At 44.4% G+C, this 21,525-nt stretch overlaps 1 protein-coding gene across 1 annotated transcript in view; it reads right to left on the bottom strand.

Moving 5' to 3' along the window:
- Positions 1 to 21,525, bottom strand: part of RTKN2 (rhotekin 2) — a 237,501-nt gene that overhangs the window by 112,928 nt on the left and 103,048 nt on the right. Inside the window, exon 7 of the mRNA XM_085608786.1 lies at positions 7,358 to 7,452. Coding sequence (XP_085464912.1) covers positions 7,358 to 7,452 — 95 coding nt within the window. The remainder of the gene's footprint in view (positions 1 to 7,357; positions 7,453 to 21,525) is intronic.

The raw sequence follows: 21,525 nt of genomic DNA, 5'->3' as shown, positions 1-21,525 counted from the left end.
ACGTCCCCTGAGTGACGTCAGACTGTATCCTGGAGGTCGACGTGCGTGGTAGCCATCTTCGGATTCTTTTTTCTGTGTTACTTTGTTTTGAAATCCTTCTGATGGTCCTTAATAAACACTGATGTAGTCCTTTGCAGGGGTAGGCTGGGTGGGGCGCATGTGAATCCAGAAAACTCTTCAAGCTGCAAAACTACTCCTACTAGTAAGTAACCATTTCATTTTGCAGCGTGAACCCTTTTCTGGATTCACAAGCTGTACATTAGATTGTGTAGAGGTTTCTCCAGTCTTGGGGAGGCTGTGGTGCAGGAAGTCTTTGCAAACAGGTGTTGGAGCACTTTCTGTCCAATTTGAGCTTCCTTATTCATTTGTATGTCCACACAGTAATGTCTTGTGAAAGTGTGTGGTGATGCTCATGTTGCTGCTGCGCAGATGCCATCGATGGGTACGTTGGCCATAAATGTTAGCGTTGGTCCTTTCTTTCTAGTGGAGTGCGATGTAGGTTGCATTGTTAGTTCTTTATTGGCCTTCTTGTAACATAGTTGAATAGTTTGTGCTATCCATCTTGCAATTGTTGCCTTTGTGATTGCAGATCCAGTGTTGGTGTGTGAGTAAGCTACAAACAATTGTTTCGCTTTCCTTATTCTTTCTGGTTTTTGCAGATAGTATAGTAACGCTCTCCTTACATCCAAGCTATGGAGGCTTTTCTCTGCTTTAGTTTGTGGATTTTCAAAGAAAACTGGTAGCAGGATGCTTTGATTTAATTGATACTTAGATACAACCTTTGGTAGAAACTGTGGGTTGGTCTTTACGGTTACTTTATTGTGGATTTGTAAGTAGGGTTCCTGTATTGTTAGAGCTTGTAATTCACTCACTCTGCGTAGTGATGTAATCGCTACGAGAAAAACTGTATTTAGAGTGGTATGCTTGATGTCTGCTGTATGCATGGGCTCAAAAGGTCCTTTCATCAGTTGGGAAAGTACGGTATTTAAACTCAATGTCGGTAATGGTGCCGCTCGTGGTGGAGCTATCCTTTTTGCTCCCTCTAGGAATCTTTTTATGACTGGTCTTGTGAAAAAACTCTTGCATGATTCTCCTCTTGTGTATGCCACTATGGCCGCCAGGTGCACCTTTAGGCTTGAGAAATGTATGCCGCTGTCCAAGAGCAAAGTTAGATATGTGATAACCGTTTCTTGTGCATTTATGGTACTTGTTTTGTTGTTGGCGATGCACCATGTGGTATATCGCTTCCACTTTGCTGTATAGCATTTTCTTGTGGATTGCTTTCTTGCTTCATGGAGTACCTTAATGGTCCGTGGTGGTAGTTTGAGATGACCAAATTCTATGTATTCAGGTGCCAGGCTGCTAGCTGTAGCGTTGCTGGCTCCGGGTGACCGATTTGACCATGTTGCAATGTCAGTAGGTCTTTTTCGGGTTTGATCCTGATCATTTGTCCCTTGGATGTTTGCCTTGGCCAATGAGGGGCGATGAGAATCATGTTTGTCCCTGGTTCTTTTGCCCTTAACAGTACCCTTTGTATCAGGGGTATTGGTGGAAAGGCGTAAACAAATGTCTGAGACCACTTTAGTGAAAGAGCATTTCAGTTTGACAGGTGGTGTGGAAACCTCGAGGCATAGTATTGGCATTTCTTGTTCTGCATCGTTGCAAATAGGTCCAACACTAGTGTTCCCCAGATGTTGAATAGGTACTGGATTATGGTTTGCTTCAGCTGCCATTCGTGCGAGCAGTTCTGTCTGCTCAGTTGGTCCGCTGTGATGTTGTCTACTCATGCTAGATGTACAGTTTGCAGATGTATATCCTGAGGTATTGCCCAATGCCATATTTCCTGTGCTAATTTGCTCAGGGTAAAAGACTTTGTCCCACCTTGCTTGTTGAGGTAGAACATTGTGGTAGTATTGTCTGTATCAGAATTGTTTTCTTCTGAATAGGTTTCTGGAATGCCTTGATTGCCTGAAGAACAGTTTTCAACTCCAGGTAGTTGATGTGTTTCGTGGAGTCCAGTTCGCTCCATTGTCCATGTACGTTTAGCTTGTTGAGATGTGCGCCCCATCTGTTGAGGGATGCATCTGTTGTGATTGTCACAGATGGAGTTGTGTCCCTGAAAGGTCTCCCCTGTGCTATGTTGTTGGATGCCCACCATTTTGTCTGTGCTTGCATCCCTTGTGTAACCACCACTAGATCCTTCCAACTCCCTGTGGCTTGCAACCAGCTGTTGGTGAGCCATTCCTAGAACGGGCACATGTGTAGGATAGCGTGTGGGATGCATGATGCCATCATGCCCATTAGTTTCATCACCTTCCTCACTGTCAGAGATTGTACCTTGTGGTAAAAGGCTGCTTCGTTGTGGATGGCTTGTATCCTCTCCTGTGTGGGATAAGCCTTTGCGTCCTTTGTATTTAGCCTTGCTCCTAGAAATGTTTTTTCCGTTTCCAGGGTGATTGACGATTTCTTGTGGTTTATTGAGAAACCCAGATTTTCCAGTGTTTGAATTGTCTTTTTGACTTGAAGGAGGCATATTTGTTTTGTGCATCCCCTTACTAGCCAATCGTCCAAGTAGGGGTATATGTGGACTTAGTCCTTCCTTAGGTGTGCGGCCCCTGCTGCTAAGCACTTTGTGAATACCCGTGGAGCTGATTTTATTACGAATGGGAGTACCTTGAGCTGGTAGTGTGCTCCGTTGTGTAGGAACCGTAGGTACTTCCTGTGCTCTTTGTACACTGGGATGTGCAGATAAGCGTGTTTGAGGTCTAGTGTTGCCAAGAAATCCCCTTTTTGGAATTGTGGGATTATTTCTTGAAGGGTACACATTTTTAAGTGTTGAGTTCGTATGAATTTGTTTATAAATCGCAAGTCCATGATTGGCCTTAGGTCTTGTTTTAGTACAAGGAAGCAAGGGGAGTAGTTTCCTGTGTGCCATTCTTGTTTTGGTACTCTATCACCTGTTTTTGGTACAGTTTTTTGATCTCTGTGTTTAGCAGTGTCTGTTCGGATTGTGATAGTCTTTGTTTTTGGAGGATTTGCAGGAGGCGTGTTTGTTAGCTCCAAGCAATATCCATGTTGTACCAAATGTATTATCCATTTGTCCGTTGTGATCCCTTTCCACGGACTGTGGTAAAGGGATAATCTTCCCCTCCATTGGTGTCTTGTGTGGGTCCCTTCTTGTGTTGGAGTCACTTTGAGCCATTCCCTTTCGAGGATTGGCCTCTTCCTCTCCCGTTACCTCGCCCTCGAAAGGGCCGCTTCTGCTGCTGCCATCCCTGGTAGCTAGGACTTGTTTGCTGGTTAGGGTTTTGCCCCTGGCTTTTTTGCGGTGGTTATTGGCTTAGGTTGAAGTTGCCTCTTCCAGTGTTCTTTCTGTTAGAGAAGCCTCCTCTTTTGAAAGTACCTCTTTGTTGCAGAGCCCCCATTGCCCTTGCTGTCTCGTTGTCTTTCTTAATTTGTTGGAAGAGATTCATTCACTACTTTTCCAAATAGCTCCTGTCCGTTAAAGCGCCTATTTATTATTGATGTCTTAACTTCTTGCTTGAATCCAGAGATCCTGAGACAGGCATGCCTTAGGAGTATGGTTCCTGTGCACATTTGCCTGCTTGCGGTATCTGCTGCGTCTAGTGCAGATTTTAAGCACGTGTTGACTGTATTTTCACCCTCTTGGATGACCACCTTTGCCCTTTTCCTGTCATCCTCTGGGAGTTTGTTGATAAACTCCTCCGTTTCATCCCACTGTTGGTGGCCATACCTATTGAGCAAGGCATTTGAGTTGGCAATGAGCCACTGCGTTGCTGCCTCCTTTTCCATTCTTCTCCCCACTAGGTCCATCCTTTTGCTCTTTCTCTGGTGGAGGTCCTGTGTTGGAGACTGCATTTGCTCTCCTCCTGGCTGTTACGATGATTGAATCAGCTGTAACGTTCCCCTGTATGTATTTTGGGTCTTTTGTCGAAGGTTTGTATTTCTTCTCGACTCTAGGAGTTCTTCCTTTGAGGGAAGCTGGTTCTTTGAACGCCTCCTTGCCTTGGTCCAAAATACTTGGGAGCATGGGGAGGTATTGTGTGCCTCTTGTTGTATGTGCCAGTGTTTCCAGCAGGAAACAAGTATCCCATTTTCTTCCTCCAGGGGCACCCCAAACTGGTTTTCTGCCCTCTTCACCAGTTCGTTGTAAAAAGCGATGTCATCGGGGGTGGGATGCTTTCGAGGGTGTCGAGATCATTCCAGTCGTCTTCGAAGTTTCTTTCGGTTTCGTCGTCCTCCGGTGAGTTTCCGTATTCCTCTGGAACTTTGCTTCGAGGTTCCGGTGTTGGTGGGGAGTGGAGGATAGTCTCTTCCTCCTCTTCGACGTCTTCTGCCTATTCGGCGTAGATGTTCTCCGGTTCTGCTTCCGGTGCTTTGGGGATGCGGAAATCCTTTAAACATTAGTGGAATTCCCTCCTCCTTTGTAAGAGAGCAGCCATTTCTTCCTCGAGTCTTCTCCTTCCGTTTTGGACTTCGAGGGCCCTCTCGGCATCTGAGGCCGGGGACTTTCTCTTCTTTTCGGCACCGACGTTTGTTTTCGGCATCGCGCCTTTTTGCGAGGGTTCGCTTTCGACCCTTGGTTTCGGTGGCTTATGCGATTTTCCCTCATTGGTGTCCTTTGGATGGGTCCCGTGGGTTTCCGTCGATCGAGGCTGATCGGTTCCAAAGTATCTTTGTTTCTTACGTTCTCCGTCTTTTTTTTCGACTCCTTCGCCTTCTTATCGGCGTGTTTCTTTTCGGCATTCTTTTCTATAAGTTCGATGTCCGAACCTTCGTGTGTCGATTCTGCTGGAGCTGCAAGTGCCTCCTCGTCACTGGAGAACCCCATTTCGCTCATGGTAGGTCTCTTCGTGGCCTGCGACATCGTGGTGTAGTGGGACTGTCTCCGGTTCTGGCGCGTCCTGAGAGTCTTCGGCAGGAACGCTGAACAGGCCCCAGTGTCTTCGCCTTGGTGATCTAACGGCAGGCAGAGGTTGCACACGGTGTGTGGGTCTCGTTGTGCGGGTCTCGTTGTGTGTACTTGTAGTGGCACTTCAGACAAATTTTGAAAGGGGTCTTCTTCATGACCCCCTACCTCGCCATTTGTGTCCTGGAGTGGTCCTCAGGTGGTGCCAATTTTTGGCGCTCTGACTCTGCACACGATCGCGTGTTGTTACTCGACCTTGTTCCGTTGAACTTTCAATGATCTTATTTTCTTGAAGTTTTTTCGGGAAAAACGCAGACTTTCTTCCGAGCTTCCCGTGGTGCTTCCAGACCAGACGGCGGAAAAAAGAACCTGAAGATGGCTACCACGCATGTCGACCTCCAGGATACCGTCTGACGTCACTCATGGGACGTACCTGGCACCACATGGTGGTCGACAGCGGCCCAAAAAAAAAAAAAAAAAAAAAAGGAGACAATTCCGGACCCCACCACTAGATGGCGGAATAATGCACAGCATGTGAATCCAGAAAAGGATTCACGCTGCAAAACTTTATATAACAAGATGAGAGGATCACAACTTACGAGGAGTAGCATTTTTGAAGATGTGCTCTACTGCCAAGATTGAGTAAGTATCTGCCGACCTCCTGAACCAGCAGAGTCCCAGAAACCACCACCTCCAAGGCCAGTATGGGCCACCTATTGGTCAGTACAATGTGCAAGCGACTGTCAAACACGTTATTCACTGGGCTAGAAGCGACCAAATACTTACTTGACCAACTAAATACTGAACAATGGTGAACAATATTCAGTTGGCGACAGGTCCAGAGGAAAGTGTTCAATATGAGATACTAAGCAGTTGATCCTGAAACATTGAATAGGAATCAGTTATGAATAAAGCACATCATTTTTTTCCCAATTTAGCTGTGCAGACAATCTTGTCTGCAGTCTGTCAGTGGCTGGTGACACTGAAATCTAGACCTTCCTGTTCAGACTGCACAATGACACGGACTTCTACATCGACCGATGAACGGCTGGCCCCTTACAGACAGCAGTTGAGCTACAGAATTTCAGTGTGAGCTGGCAATTCATGATGCAAAGGCATGCCACATACTTTGGTGGAAACTTAGCACAATCATTACCTTGAAGACAAAACCTACATAGAAAAAGAATCATGTGAAGAAAGTTGGCTGATCTAATCCACACAAAGAAAGTTATGAATAATGAGACTGAAAGCACGACACGAGAAATTGATGCAAAGCAATACGATTGGTGGAGATTAATAAACTGTATTATCAAACTGGAATCCTTGTTATGCTCAATTTTTAGGTCCTTTAGCAAGGCTGAATTTATTTTTACATTTACAAAAACATTGACTCCCAAGTACTCAACGCTCTGCAACTTTAGAGAACATTTGTTTTTTTGGAGCTAATGTCTCTTGGTACTATGCCTTTGTGAACAAAAGCTAAATAACCAACTAAGCTTAGATACTACTCTAGGAGACAAGACCACAGTGTCTAAGGAACTCCATGGGACTATCTAAAGAGTTACCTGTTTAATTGTACTGCTTCAATCCTGGGCAAAGATCACAGAGAAGCGGATCTTGTATTGGCAGCTTTGGACTCCAGTTATACCACTTGAAAAGATAGCACTACATATAGGATACAACTCCTAGTAAGCCAGAGTCAATTGATGATAGAAGCAGAGACACTGGGTCCATCCTGTGTTGCACGCATATTCACCACTTGCTCCGTATAAGGAAGGAGAAGCCACTATGATTTCACACTGCCATTTTTCATTCCTGACTAGGGAGATTTAAAATGAAATTTATAGAAACCTGCAGATATTTATCCAACCTGGGATTGCTGGTTAGTCCAACACTATTCTGTTGGTAGGTTTAGGAGGTTGTGAACTTTGTCAATGAAGGGGCCAAAGAAAATATTAAAAGCTTGTTAAAGCAGCAGACGCTGTGGTGAAGGAAAGGGACCTGGCTGCCACAGTTCTATTTTGTGCAATGTTCTACACCTTCCGTACAGGATTTCGGTGAATGTGTAGACCAGCTCTTATCCATCAAATAGCAGATCAATACGATTGGGTAACTAGACTAAACTTGCATCAATTCACGGTAATTTGTATGAGAAAACACAGATTATGCATCAGATACTTTCCCCATATTCTTCTAATTACTAACCCAAATTTGGCCTGCAATTTTAAGACATAAACAAACTAAGTTCCAGTTCTTCTTCATAACACAGGAGTTGCTGTCTGTGCTGCTTCTTTACTTCCATATTTATAATATACGCTTCTGTATTTTGGGGACGTTTAGGACAAAAAACTTTTTAGAAATTGTATATTCCTGGATGGCTTTTACCCTTTTGGGTTAATGTACTGTATAACACACACAAATACTCACCATGTCCTGTAACAGTCAGGTTATGAGTACTGAAAATGTTCTCAGCACTTTCCAATGTAATAGTGCTATGTGCCAGCATACTGAATTTGGCTCCGCTAATGAAAAAACAGAACACACATTTTCTTACATACACCATTTTTAACATTTTCCAAAGTCTCAGGATTGTGATGTAGATGGCCCCCACCACTCTCAATTCACCCAGGTGAGAAAAAAAATCCAGTAAGGGATCAAAACCCCAAACTGAAATTATTACCAATAGAACATCTGTAGGGACCTCAGTTAATATCATATAAGAGAAAACTGAGCTTTTAGTAACACGCCTTGTAACTGCAAACACAATTATTCCTACCTACTCATTAATTAAGCCATCTATCCAAAATATTAAAAGGACTATTTCAAGATACCCTCAGTGTGACACCCAATCCCTAATCTATACAAATAAATTGTCTTTATTTTGATACCATCACTTAAACACTAAGCTGAAAAATGTTATGTTGCATTGTATTAATATTAAATTAAAAATCACAACAATTAGTGATTGTATATTTATAATCTCAATTAAAACAAAGTAAAAACAGATTAGCCAAATGATTGCAATTGTTAAATATTCAACTATATATTTTTTTTATTAAACAAATTCCTTTGAAATTAAGGAAATGGTGAACCCTATCATTGTGAAAAGGTTGCAGTTATAACCAAGACCACACAAATATATGTGGGAGACTGTAGTTTACAGCGAAACTCTAAAACCAGAGTGTCTGCAGCCTCATGCACCACTGAAAAGCTTTCATACATCCTCTGGCACCACCAGGATAGAAAAGGTCATCAGGCCCAGTAGGTGGATGACTTGCAGAACTAAATCGATGTCTTATTCAGATGCATCTGAAATATATACAAAATGACTGCTATCATAAGAAGAGAGAAAAAAGCATTCATGCAGGTGGTTTCCAACATTGGACACACGGAGGTCAGCTTCTGAGTGGAAATGAGGTGGGACTTCTGGGTGTTGATGGAAAAGCCCAAACCATGCAGAAGGGTTCTGGCACACTGAAAATGCTCCTTAACCAGGCTCTAGGGATCCGACCTTCACAGCCTGTCATCCAACTGCAGAAATACTCAGACTACAGAACTTATGAGTGAAACTACAACCACTGGGAACACTTTGATGAACACATGCAAAGCGGTTTTTATACCAAACTGTAGTACCACAAACTGGTAATGTTTGGACTCCACGAGGAATCTGAGGAAACAAGTGAAGGGAGGACTGACAAATGGAAAATGGTGTTCAGGAGATCAAGGGGGGGGACTTAACATAGTCTCATACGCCGAAGACACCCAGCTGATCCTCTCCCTCGCCAATGAACCCATCACCACCAGACAACTTCCAAGAAGGGATTATAGCCGTCACCACCTGGACGAAGAACAGCTGCCTGAAACTCAACTCAGAAAAGACAGAAGTCCTCATCCTTGGCTCCACCCCCTCTGTATGGAATGACTACTGGTGGTCCTCCACCCTTAGAAATCACCCCCCCAACAAACCACACACGAAACATCCGCATCATACTAGACTCATCGCTCACAATGAACCGCTGGATCAACGCAGTCTCCTCTACCTGCTTCAACACCCTTAGCATGCTTCGAAAGACCTTCAGATGGATCCCAATCGAATCCAGAAAAACGGTCATGCATGCACTCAGCAGCAGACTGGACTACAACAACACTACGCCGGAATCAACAAGAAACTTCTTTGTAAACTCCTGGCTGTCCAGAACACTGCAGCCAGACTGATCCTCGACATCCCCATCCCAGTCACCCAATACCTTTGTTATCTGCACTGTCTACCAGTTTAAAGAAGAATAACCTTCAAACGCCTCACCCATGCATACAAAGTCCTTCACAACACTGGATCAGCATACCTGAACAGCCGCCTCTGCACAACCAAAAGACACCTCCGATCAGCCCAGCTCTCACTGGCCACCGTCCCACGTATCAGCAAGACTAGAACGGGAGGAAAGTCCTTCTCCTACCTCGCAGCAACCTCTCCCCACCACCGCGCCTTGAAACCCTCATGGGCGAGTAGTTGCGCTTTACCAACCATGATTACGTTTCTGCATAAAATTTATCACAACCCACTTCGAAAGCACACGGCTAAAATATGAGATGATGCAAGATGCGTGAGGTGTCTAGCATCAGAGGCTGATTTCTTCACCTGTCCTGGTTATGTCCCACAATTAGTACGTATTGGACAGAGATCGTTAACACACTGACTGAAATGACCGATACTCTAATACCATCTCCCTTGATGGAACTCTGGGGTAAACAAAAGATGTTCCAACAGCCGTTAGGAGGTTTTCCTATGTGGCTTTGTTGATGGCCAAGCAGAAGGGGGCCTGCGTTTTGGGTAAAGCTCATGCCTTAACGGTAAAAAAGTGCGTGGAAGACTTGGTTTTCTATGACAAACGATTAGAGATGTATTACACTGTACTTCCACCAACAGAGAAACAAGGACATCCAGGGCCCCTTACAGGCCTTCCTGCTTACTAAGAACTCCTTGGAGAACTGACGAGCACATTGAAAACTCAAAAAAACTGATATCAATACGAATATCGAATTATGGCCGCCCCTTTAAAAAGAGAAAATAAGGCATCCCTATGTAGGCCTTATAGCCTATAAGGCAGGGTGTCTGGCATTTAAAAGCAGGACATGCGGAATTTTAATGTTAGCACATCCTTATAATGACTAGTATTCAAGACCTTTCTTCACTGAAGTAAGGCTAGCTGGCACACAGAGAAACACTGGGAAGCAATATAAATATTAATTCCATCATCTCAGGGCAGTGAGCACCTAGATGCGCGATTAAACCATATATATATATATTTACATTTACAAAGTGACTTTTTCATGCCTAAGGCCTCTGGGAGCTAATTTGCATTAGTCTCCTGCAGCAGCTCTCTCGGTGCTCAAGCCCTGAATAAGATGAAAACTGCTCCCAGAGCAGATACAAAGGCTTCAGTGCGGCCTGGTATTTTTGTTCCTCTGGCAGGACGACCATTTGAGCTGTGCTAATGAGCTTAAGAAACCTCAAAGGGGGCTCTCCAGTCACAGGCGGATGTCAGACACCTGTTCAGCCCCCCTTCTATTGTTTCAGGGAGGCACCATTACCAGTTGGAGGGGAGGTGCCCCCAGAACTGGTTTACAGTGGTCACAGAGAAGGGGTTGCTCATTTCCATGACCAATCCTCTAGGGTGTGCACACACCCTCGTCACAAGTAGAGACGGGGTTCCCCTTCTTGGACTTAGGCTGAAAGCAGCACCGTCGGATTGTTTGCAGTAGGGCACCCAGCAAATGATGCAAATGAGTAGGCCAACCCCTGAGAACTTTACCCCATGCGTAAGGGAGGAGGCAGGAGTCACCCACAAAGCTGGTGTCAGCTTAAGTGCGCATCCAGGGTACCAGGGATGCGCACTTATGCTGACACCATCATAAGTGTCACTCTTGGACCTGAGGAAGGTCTGAAAAAGGCTGAGCTTGCTGTGTGTGACATGAGAAAAGCCATGAGGGACTAGACCTGCTCTCTCTTGTACTCAGTACACAAAAGGTAACTCCAAGGGTCAGTTGGCTGACCTCCTGTTCTAAGCTACAGGGACACAACAGGCTTTAAGAGGCTTTTTCTACAATTTTCCAGCTGACTAATACTAACTGGACATGACCTGGTCTCTGCTAGTGACCTCTGCTGGAGTAATCCCTGACCCACTAGTGCAGTTCCAGAGATCCTGGAACCCTTCGGCTGTGTCTGGCTGGCCGTCTCCTACCAACTCTGAAAACCTGTTGGAATGCCGATCTGACTAGGTGCAAAGCAGCTGGGTTGAAGATTCAGGTTTCCACCGCTCAGAGCTTTTTCGTGATGGCAGATCGAACGACCTCACCAGGATCTCACCGAGCCCTCTTCTGCAGCAGCCTGTCGCACTGAAGATTTTTGACTTGCTTTTTTGAGACCAAGTCTTAAGGTCCTAGTCTACCTACCGCGATAAGTTGACCTCACTTGGGGCTTAACGCTTTTTAGCTCTAATTTTATTTTAAACTTTAAAAATTAAAATCTCTGGTTTCCCATATTGGACTTTTGCTGTTTGGTTGCCATTTGATTTACTAAAATATACTCCTTTTTTCAAAATTGGTTGTGGAATTTTATTGTGTTGTGAATTTATTACTGTTTTGGTACTGCATAAATACTTTACACGTTGCCCTAAGTTTTACCTGTCTGTTCTGTGCCATAGTTTCCAGGGGATGAGCTAAAGTTAATTTAGGGCCTTCAGTGCTTCACATTGAAAATGATTTCCCATCATATATCTGCACAGGAAGTGACATCACTGGTTCCACATCCCCACCAATATCCTGCTCTCTGCTCCCCTCCCAGTACCAATATAATGGCAACTGCAGTGCAGACTGGCACCACTGGTGTGCCAAAGGCAATCCTGTCTGCACCTGGACAGTGCCCAGTTTCAGGAACCCTAGTTCTCCCCTAAACACTTATACTTGCTGCCCTTCTTCATGCTCTCCAACCCAGCCGCCATTTGCCATAGTGCTGCCACACTGCTCCACACAACATGTAAGGACTATTCACATGTGCCTCCGGCAAGTTTTCACACACTCTACCACAACCTACACTCATCACTTCCACACTAAGAGCACCCCACTCACTTACAGACACAAACCAGCCACTCTCATGCAGATCAAACACGACCCAAACAATACGTCACACTCGCATGCATGCTCCTTAACACCTGCTTGCTCACCAAACACCATGGATACATGAGATCTAGCAAACCACGGTCCTTCTCTTTCTCACGGAAACATGACTAAACCAAACCCCAGCACCAGACATTGCTATAGCCACCCCTGTCAGCTACAAGATCATTAGACAAGACCATCAGCACAAGCCAGGAGGTGGAGTTGCCATCATATTCAAAGATTCCATCTGCTACACTACTTACACAGACATCACCACCAGCTAAACGGAATTCCTCACGTTCAAGATGGCCCTCAGAACCAACATCACCCTGGGTAGACCCCAGTATACAGACCACCTGGACTTTACAGCCTTCATCACACCCCTCATCATCAATGCCATCACCTTCATCCTCCTTGGAGACTGACTTTCACCTAACAAAAACACACCGACCTCAAACTTTATGACCCTTTTAGGAAGCCTCAGAAACTTTGCCTCACCCATCAGGCTACCAAACTCACATACACCATTGGACATCTATTCGACCAGATTTTCTTCTCAATCAGCAACATCACTATCAACAAGCCAGCAACTATGACTTGGACAGACCACAACCTCATCAGTTTCAGCATACCTATCCCACATCATCACAGACCTACCGCCACCAGAACTGCCAGCTGCAGCTGGAAAAGCATCAAAACTCTAACAGCTGGATCAGCACATGAGCAAACAACCTGGCTCCCCTCAAGCGCAACCCTAAGGCCCAACCCCTTGTGAGCTGGTACACAGAGGAACCCAGACTGACGAAACTCCACTGCAAGCAACTGCAGCGTAAATGGAGAACAAGTCAAGACAACGCAGTTAAAGACATCTTCAAATCAGCCCTAAATTGCTACAAGCAGATACGGAACTCCAAGCGCACAACTCTTGCAGATTACGTAGACGCCAGCACTAAAAGGAGCAAGGAAATTTTTGCCATCAAATATTTCACCATGCCTTCTGCTGCCGTCAGCAACACCACCCCCTCACAAGCCCATTGCAATAAGCTCTCAGAATTCTTATGTGACAAAATCACCTCCATATACAGCAACTGCGATCTTCAACCGGATCCGGTCACTGTCGGACTTCAACTTACCATGATGACCTATGAACCCTGACCTCATGGCCTGCCGTCAAAACCATCGAAATCGCTACTACCATGAAGACCATCCACTTGGTTGCTCAAATCTGATCCGGCCCCCATCACGTCTTCACTAAAGGACTCCTACAGATCAGTGAAGCACTAACCTGCATCCTCAAAGCCTCCATCGACTACAACACTGCCACAGGAAACCATCCACTGACCCAGCAACACTTCCTACTAGACACCCATCTCCCTCCTACCATACCTGGCAAAGGCCTTGGAGGAAGTAAATCAACTGATGCCTCACAGACCACATCAGCTACCACCAGTTCTTCGATGCCACACAGACCAGATTCAGGCCCAACCACAGTACAGAAACAGCACTCATTACCAAAGACGACATCCACATGATCCTTGACAGAGGAGACGCTACAGTCCTCATTCTCCTGGAGCATTTGACAGACTCACACCCCACCCTCATCAGGCACCTGTATGTGATTGGTATCAAAGTACCTGATCAACGATGGATCTGCTCCTTATTAAAGGATAGAAGACAAGCTCCTACCCTGGCACCTTACTCCACGGAAGCCTGCAAACTGCCTCCTGGTTCATTGCTCCCCTCCATCCTCTTCAACGTAAACATGATCCATTGGCTAATGATATTCTCACTAAGGACATCAACATCTTCTCCTCCATCCTCTTCAACGTAAACATGATCCATTGGCTAATGATATTCTCACTCAAAACATCAACATCTCCTACACACACGAAAGAACTCTCCCCCTCTCGAAAAAGACCACCAACACAAGAAACAAGTTCACCGCCTGCCTGGCAAACTTGATCAAGCTCAACACAGAAGTAGTGGCCTTTGGCAATAACACCTCACTATCATACTCCAACTGGTGGCTGAACTTAGATCCACACCCAGAAAATATACCCAAATCCTCTAAATAATTATAGACCACAAACTGGACATGACAACACACATCAATGCAGTCACTGCATCCTGCTTCCACAACAAGAAGATGCTGAGGAAGATCCTCAAATAGCTCCTAAGCAACTCCATAAAAACGGTCACACACACCCTAGTCACCAGCAAGCTGGACTATGGGAACACCCTATATGCTGGGATCACCAAGCAACTAACTGGAAAACTACAAACCATCCACAACTTGGCAGCCAGATTAATCTTCCCAAACACAACTCGCATAACATCTCGGGGAACTACACCTTCTTCTGATACACAAAATGTTAAATTCAAACTCCTCAGACACATTTAAGGCAATACACAACTAAGGAAATACACAACTGAGGCCCCACCTACCTGAACAGTCACATCTCCCACCAAGACACCTCCGGCAGGACTCCTACTCAAACACATCTCATGCATACACAGAACTAGAGCCGGACGACAGGGGTTCTCTTACATTACTTCTAAAATGTGGAACCTCCCACCCTTCAGAGCCTCCTCTCTTTCCAAATTCCGCAAGAAGCTGAAGACCTGGCATTTCAATTAACCAACCTACGACAGACTGACACACAAAGCCAGGATACCCTTACGAGTTAACTTTATAAAATAAATTTTATATAACTAGGACTGTGCTTATTACTTAAGGTGGCTAGCCACCCCCTCCCCTTTAATAATAAATCTTTGTTTTTTATTTCTCTACGGCATAATACAATGCAACCTGTTTGAAGAATGGAAATATTTAGAAACGTAATAAAAAGAATCCGCGTGTAACCATTATGTTGCACTTGTGTAAACAAATTATGGACTCCAAATACATAAAGTCACAAAAGGGGACCTGCAGATCCACGACCCTGCATGGATATATAATTACAGCTTTCAAGAAAAGAATTTACAGACATAGGCTTTGAAATCTACAACAACTCTAGGTTTCTATGTGTACTGCTAACAAACATTTTTTATATAGAGGAAACAGCCCCCCACATGAATAAACTTTTTCCACATTCCCATCTTATTTTGGGGTCAGGGCTAGCCCAGCCTAAGTATATATAAAAAAAAAGTTGCCCTGGTCAGGAGTAAGTTTAATTTTTTTTTATGGTTTTAGATGTGTCCATGAATACCTATAAACATGTAAGCTATTGGTGTGCAGAAAATTGCATAGCATTCCAGCCTGGAACATTTCCTTCTGGCCTACTTCCAGTCTGTAAGTAGATTTCCTCACATTAAATTCTTTTAGGAGTGCAAAACAAATGTTTGTGCATTCAAGCCAAACTTATACAAGTAGCTATCCCACATTTTCACTCATTAGGTTTTGCAGCTGTGAAACAAAAGACATTTCTAGTAATTGGATACAGTGCTTGGTATATATATATATATATGCTCAATTGCAGCAAAAAAGGGAACTGCAGCATAGTGCGTAGAAGGGATCTGCTCGAAAAGTACAAACTTTACTCAAATTGACCATGTCAGACTGGGGGAGATCTTGATTCTCAAGTGGTAACCTCGAGCAGCAAGCAGAATCTACGATTAACGGTAATTTGTTGTGGAATCAAGGGAATAATTAAAAGTAAATTCTTCACAATTCACAAGATGCTTCTTCAAACTAGCAATACAGAACCTGCTGTACCGAATGTCCTGTACAATAGTAAAGTGGTAAAAGAATGTCTTACTATGATCCAAATATGGTCTATTACGAGCCCTGGCAAAATCATAGAGGCTACTTCCAAAGCTCCAATATGAGAATGCTGCCACAATTTGCCACCTCATTGCATGGCATCACATGGGACAGGTTAATTTTGAATGTTTACAGAACAAGTACATTTCTGAAACATGTTGCCCCTTGGTCAAATAGATATTTTATGGAGTTTGAAATCCCGAAGGAGCAAGGGGTGTTCCACTCATGCACTACGCCATGGCTCATTTTCTATCCTTATTCAGCATACATTCCCATCCAAAACATAAAAAGACAAGCTGGCAGTTGTGACTCTGCTACACAGCTCAAGTCCATCTCCGCCTTAAAAGAAAGGGTACACAATCCCTGAGGTCAGGCTGCCTCCAAACGTCTTGTAACACAATAATACTCAATGTATTAAAGGGAAAACAACCCAAATATCCAATAATTCCGTATCTTATATAAACAAAGTTCCTTTGGTAAAGGTCAAGTGAACATTCACAGTCAGTTCATCAAAAGGAAAGGATCGTCCAGGACAGAGACCTTTTCAACCGCTTTATTCTTGATTTTTCTTTTGGATTTCCAACACACAATTTCTTTACAATAATGAACAAGCACGACAATGGCACAGCCAATGTGTTTCATCCCTACCATGGAACTTCATCAGGGCCTATAAACAAAGTTTTATTTACAATAAAAACACTTAAAAACCATACATATAAATCAAACACTATCATCAAACGGAACAAGTCATCTTGATTTTCACAATGAACCATAGTAGTTTTACAGAAACCCTAACCATCACCTTTTCACAACAATACCATACTCTAAGTTCAAATACAATCCATTATCATATATAAAGAAATTAGGAGGTGGAAATACAAAAGATGAAGCAATAATAAAGAGGTTGATATTTTCTCTGGCCTGGATGATCCTTTCCTTTTGATGAACTGATTGTGGATGTCCACTTTACCATCACTGAAGTAAATTTGCTTTGCCCCATACTCTGCTGCAGAAGGGGTTTCTGAAATTTGCTAAAAATCATTCTGATCAACACTAAGATTTTTCAGAAGCCTTGTGATTTTAGTGAATTAATGACACGCCAGCACCCCAGTCTGAAAACTGTTCCAGCTCCAAACTGCAGTGCAGTTCATAACTGCCACTTTTTTTTTCGGTAGATCAATATCTTGCCCATAGTCTGATATAGAATGGCATGATCAATGTTGGGACACTGACAAAGTTGCTGTTACACTTAAAAACAAGCATTTGCAATGCAATAGGTCTCACATTTACGAGAGTTTGAGCTATTGGCATTGCATATTCCAACAGCTTAAACTCTTGCAAATGCAAGACCTATTGTATTGCAAATATTGTTTTTGTTGGCAAAGCCCCCATGCAGAAATTCACGTGCACGACAACAAAATATATATTTGCAATGCAATAGGTCTCACATTTGCGAGAGTTTAAGCTCAAACTCTCCTACATGCGAGACCTATGGCATTGCAAAGAAGTGGCCCCCATTGTCCCGGTTGCTTGGAAAGTAATAGCGCACTTGGCACGCTGAATGCAAGGAAGGCACGTCATGCCTGCAGTAGGGAAAAACCCATTAAAGAAAATAGTGTTTACAGACGAAATAAAACATACTGTGCAGCAGCAGAAGTAAAAGGGCCAGTTCTCATGGAAAGTTTCAAATGAAGACAAGGCGGTACTAAGGAGGGACTAACAAGGCGATTAAGGAATCAGAAGCCAGCATTTACAAAGGACAATGACACAAGCCAATGAAAAATATGTGCGGAGCTTCAAATCCCTAACTCAATACAGCATGAAGCGCAGAGCAACGCATGCGCTGCCCAGGCTTGACCTAAAAATGTAAAAAAATGCACGCTTCATGTTGATTAAAGTTACGTTGGTCTCAAATGTTTGTCATTCTAAAAATTGGGTCATAGTTCTAAAACATTTGGGAAAGACTGCTTTATGTTTATAAAAGAATCTAAGCATTATGATATTCTAAGAGGCAAGATGGATTCCGCCTGTACCCTTTGCAAATTGGTCCTGTGCTCCCTGTGCCACAGGACTATATCTACACCTCACTGAGGAGGCCTAAGTAGGCTTTTGTTATCATCTGGTGGGGACCTGGCTTGGTAGTTCACAAAGTACGAGAGTAAGACAAGGCTGACTGGCATACAACTGGTCTGCGTCTAGAACGGCACACAGTGGGTGAAAAATTAGTGGAAAACAGCGTTGAGTAAGGGCCAGTGCCAAAATGATTTCACACACTTGTTCTATCAATTTGTTTGTTGAAGTGCTTCCACATACATCACTGAAAAGCACTGAACAACAGCATTAGTTCAAACATTTCTCAATAAGGTGACTAAATCCACCGAAACTGGTCATGGTAGCTAAAAAGTAAAATCCAGGAGAATAATTCTGTGCTCCTCCTGATTAATGGTAAACCTTGCCATGGATGGCAAAATGGAAATCTAGTCAGATAGCATTCCTAGGAGGAGAAACCCGGAAGAAAGAAGAGTCTGCATATCAAAGTATCAATGAAATTCAGGATATGTTGGTGTTATAATTGGTCTTTTAATTCCTTCTAAGCCCGTAGCCAGACCAAAAGAGGCCAATCACTATAATTTAAAAGAAAAGAATATTAACCAACTAACTGACAAGAACAATGAGAACACCAAATCCAGGAGCGAACTTGGACAAAAGTATCACCAGAATCAAAGTACAAAACATTGTGCAAAAAAGACCACATATGCTAAAATTAATTAACTACACCATTTTGGAGCCAGACCTAATAAACTAACACCAGTACATGGACATGCATGAGTAACTTGCTAAAGAAGCCTACACACTACTTAACAGGAACTGGCAAAATCAAAGCCCATCAGTTCACACCCTAACTGAGAGATGCATAAATAGGCCATTGAGCAAACGTGGGCAACCAAGTCAGAGTGCATCAAGCCGATAACAGCACGGCGGCATACCCCTCCATTCATACACAATTATTGGAAAATGATCTCAGAGACCACAAGAGAAACTAAATGTAAACCGCGGGGTGGGGAGAGTTAGTTGAGATTAAAAATAGAAATTGAGGATAATCGGAAATTAGACAAGAACAAAGAAAAGGAGAGAGCAAGGTAAGTAGTTGTCAAAGCAAAAGTTACTGCATGACATCTGTAACACCAGGACACAAACTTCATTGTATATAAACAAAACCAACATTAGTGCAGCATAAGAGGAAACCCATAGCTTACAGCAAAGATCAAATATCCGAAAAAAAGGTGCTATATGAAACTTTAGACCCACTTTTCTACACCATCCCCTAGGTGCCATTTTCAGATCGAGCCTATCAGACAGTGTAACCTGTCTGGTTGCAAGTGACATATCGTAGGCTTACCATGAACATGAAGAGGCTTGTAGTCCCTCTCATTGCTTACCATTTGCCAGTTTTAATGCCACTCATTTGCCTACATCTTATTCGTGTCTTAGCTTCTCAAACTAGTGCTTGTCCCTCCCATTGAACATAGCCTCTTTATCATCTTTGGCTGGCTTGCTTCTGTGCTTCTACTGTTTGCTTTTAGAGAACTCCTTTATTCTTTACATGAGCTTTTTTTTTAAACGGTCTGTCCTGTGAGCAGCTTTTCTCCCCCAACCACAGCACACTCTCTCTCTCATATCCAAGTTCTTATCCCCCCCCCATGTGAACTGCTGTTTCGCTCTCTCGCCTCATCCGCCCCACCCCCCCCCCCTTCCATGGCCCACGTTGCTCTTTCATTTGTGTTGTTTCTCCTGCAGACCTTCCCCAATTCTTTTACATTTATCTTAAGTGATTTTTCTAGCCCTTTTTTCTGGTTACATATCCATCTCAGAACAGTAATGAAAAAGAAAAAAACACCCAGATAATTTTTTTAGGCATGCACATGCATGTAAAGGGATGTGTGCACCTACAAAATGATGCCCCAGGCACATTATTGCATTGTCTTTGTTGAACAAGTTACTAACCTTCGGTAACGATGTATCTGTAAGAAACATTAGTTAGTTAGATTCCTCACCTTAGAATATCCCCAGGCGTCAGACTGGATCCGGAAGATTTTTCGTCAGCAATACCCCTTGCGCGTCGCTAGGCGTCGTCTGCGGCTCCGCGTCCGTCGTCGGCGTCGTGCGCCGGGCTGACGTCGTCGGAGTACTTAGACGCCGCCCTCGCGCGCTGACGTCAGTTCTTGTACATAGCCTTCCGCGCCAGGAACGCAGAGCCATGCAAAGACCGACACTGGTGCCAAAAATAAAATCTAGGGGCCTGAAAGGACAACCTTAACCCTAGATGTCAGTTCGCAGAACGGGGAGGATGGGAGGGTCGGTGAGGAATCTAACTAACTAATGTTTCTTACAGATACATCGTTACCGAAGGTTAGTAACTTGTTCATCTGAAAGAAACACGTTAGTTAGATTCCTCACCTTAGAATAGATACCCAAGCAATACCATCCCCGGTGGTGGGTCTGCGAACCAAGATCACACCAGAAAGTCCTGGAGGACAGAACGGCCAAAGAAGCCATCCCTCCGGACTTGGCTGTCAAGGCAATAATGCCTGGCAAACGTGTGTAGCGAAGCCCACGTCGCCGCCTGACAGATGTCCTGCAAAGGGACTCCCCGTCCCAAGGCAGTAGTAGCCGCTGTGGCCCGAGTAGAATGGGCGCGCAGCCCAACAGGAGGGTCCTTTTTAGCCAAGGAATAGCAGATTTTGATACACAAAACGACCCACCGAGAGATGGTTCGTTTGTGCACAGCTTTCCCCTTCTTAGCGCCCACGTACCCAACAAAAAGCTGGTCGTCCACCCGGAACTGTTTTGTGCGGTCCAGATAGAAGGAGAGCGCACGCTTTGGGTCCAGACGGTGGAGCCTCTCTTCCTCTTTGGAAGGATGCGGAGGCGGAAAGAAGGTGGGCAAGGTGACAGACTGCCCAAGGTGAAATGGAGTCACCACTTTAGGAAGAAAGGAGGGACGAGGCCGAAGGACAACCTTGTCCGGATGAACAGATAGAAAAGGAGGCTTTGAAGATAAAGCCTGGAGCTCACTCACCCGTCTAGCCGAGGTGATGGCTACCAGAAAAGCAGTCTTTAGAGTGAGAAGACGAAGAGGGCAATTGTGAAGAGGCTCGAAGGGAGCGCACATCAGGAATGTCAATACCAGATTCAAGTCCCACTGAGGCATTACAAAAGGGACAGGAGGGAACGTGTGTGTAATGCCTTTGAGAAAGCGTGTAACCACAGGGGACTTGAAAAGAGAAGGCTGATCAGGAAGCCGCAAGAAGGCGGAGATGGCAGCAAGATAACCTTTCAGGGTGCCCAGGGCAGAGCCCTGCCGGGCCAGAGAAAGAAGAAAGAGGAGAACCTCAGAAAGAGGGGCGGAAAGGGGATCCACAGCCTTTGCTGTGCACCATGCCACAAATTTGTTCCACCGGCAGGCGTATACCGACTTTGTGGAGGGACGCCTGGCTGCCAGAATGATATCACAGACTTCAGGAGGCAAGTCAAATGGCATCAACTGCCGCCGCTCAATCTCCACGCATGGAGGTGGAGGCTGGACAGGTTCGGGTGGAGGACCGTCCCCTGCTGCTGCGACAGAAGATCCTCCCGAAGGGGCAGACGTATCGGGGGATCGGTCAACAGACTGAGT

The sequence above is a fragment of the Triturus cristatus genome, chromosome 1_2 (genome assembly GCF_964204655.1).
Source record: "Triturus cristatus chromosome 1_2, aTriCri1.1, whole genome shotgun sequence".
Taxonomy (NCBI): Eukaryota; Metazoa; Chordata; class Amphibia; order Caudata; family Salamandridae; genus Triturus; species Triturus cristatus.
Note: the sequence above shows the minus strand (reverse complement) of the source record. Positions and strands in the feature narration are given on the sequence as shown.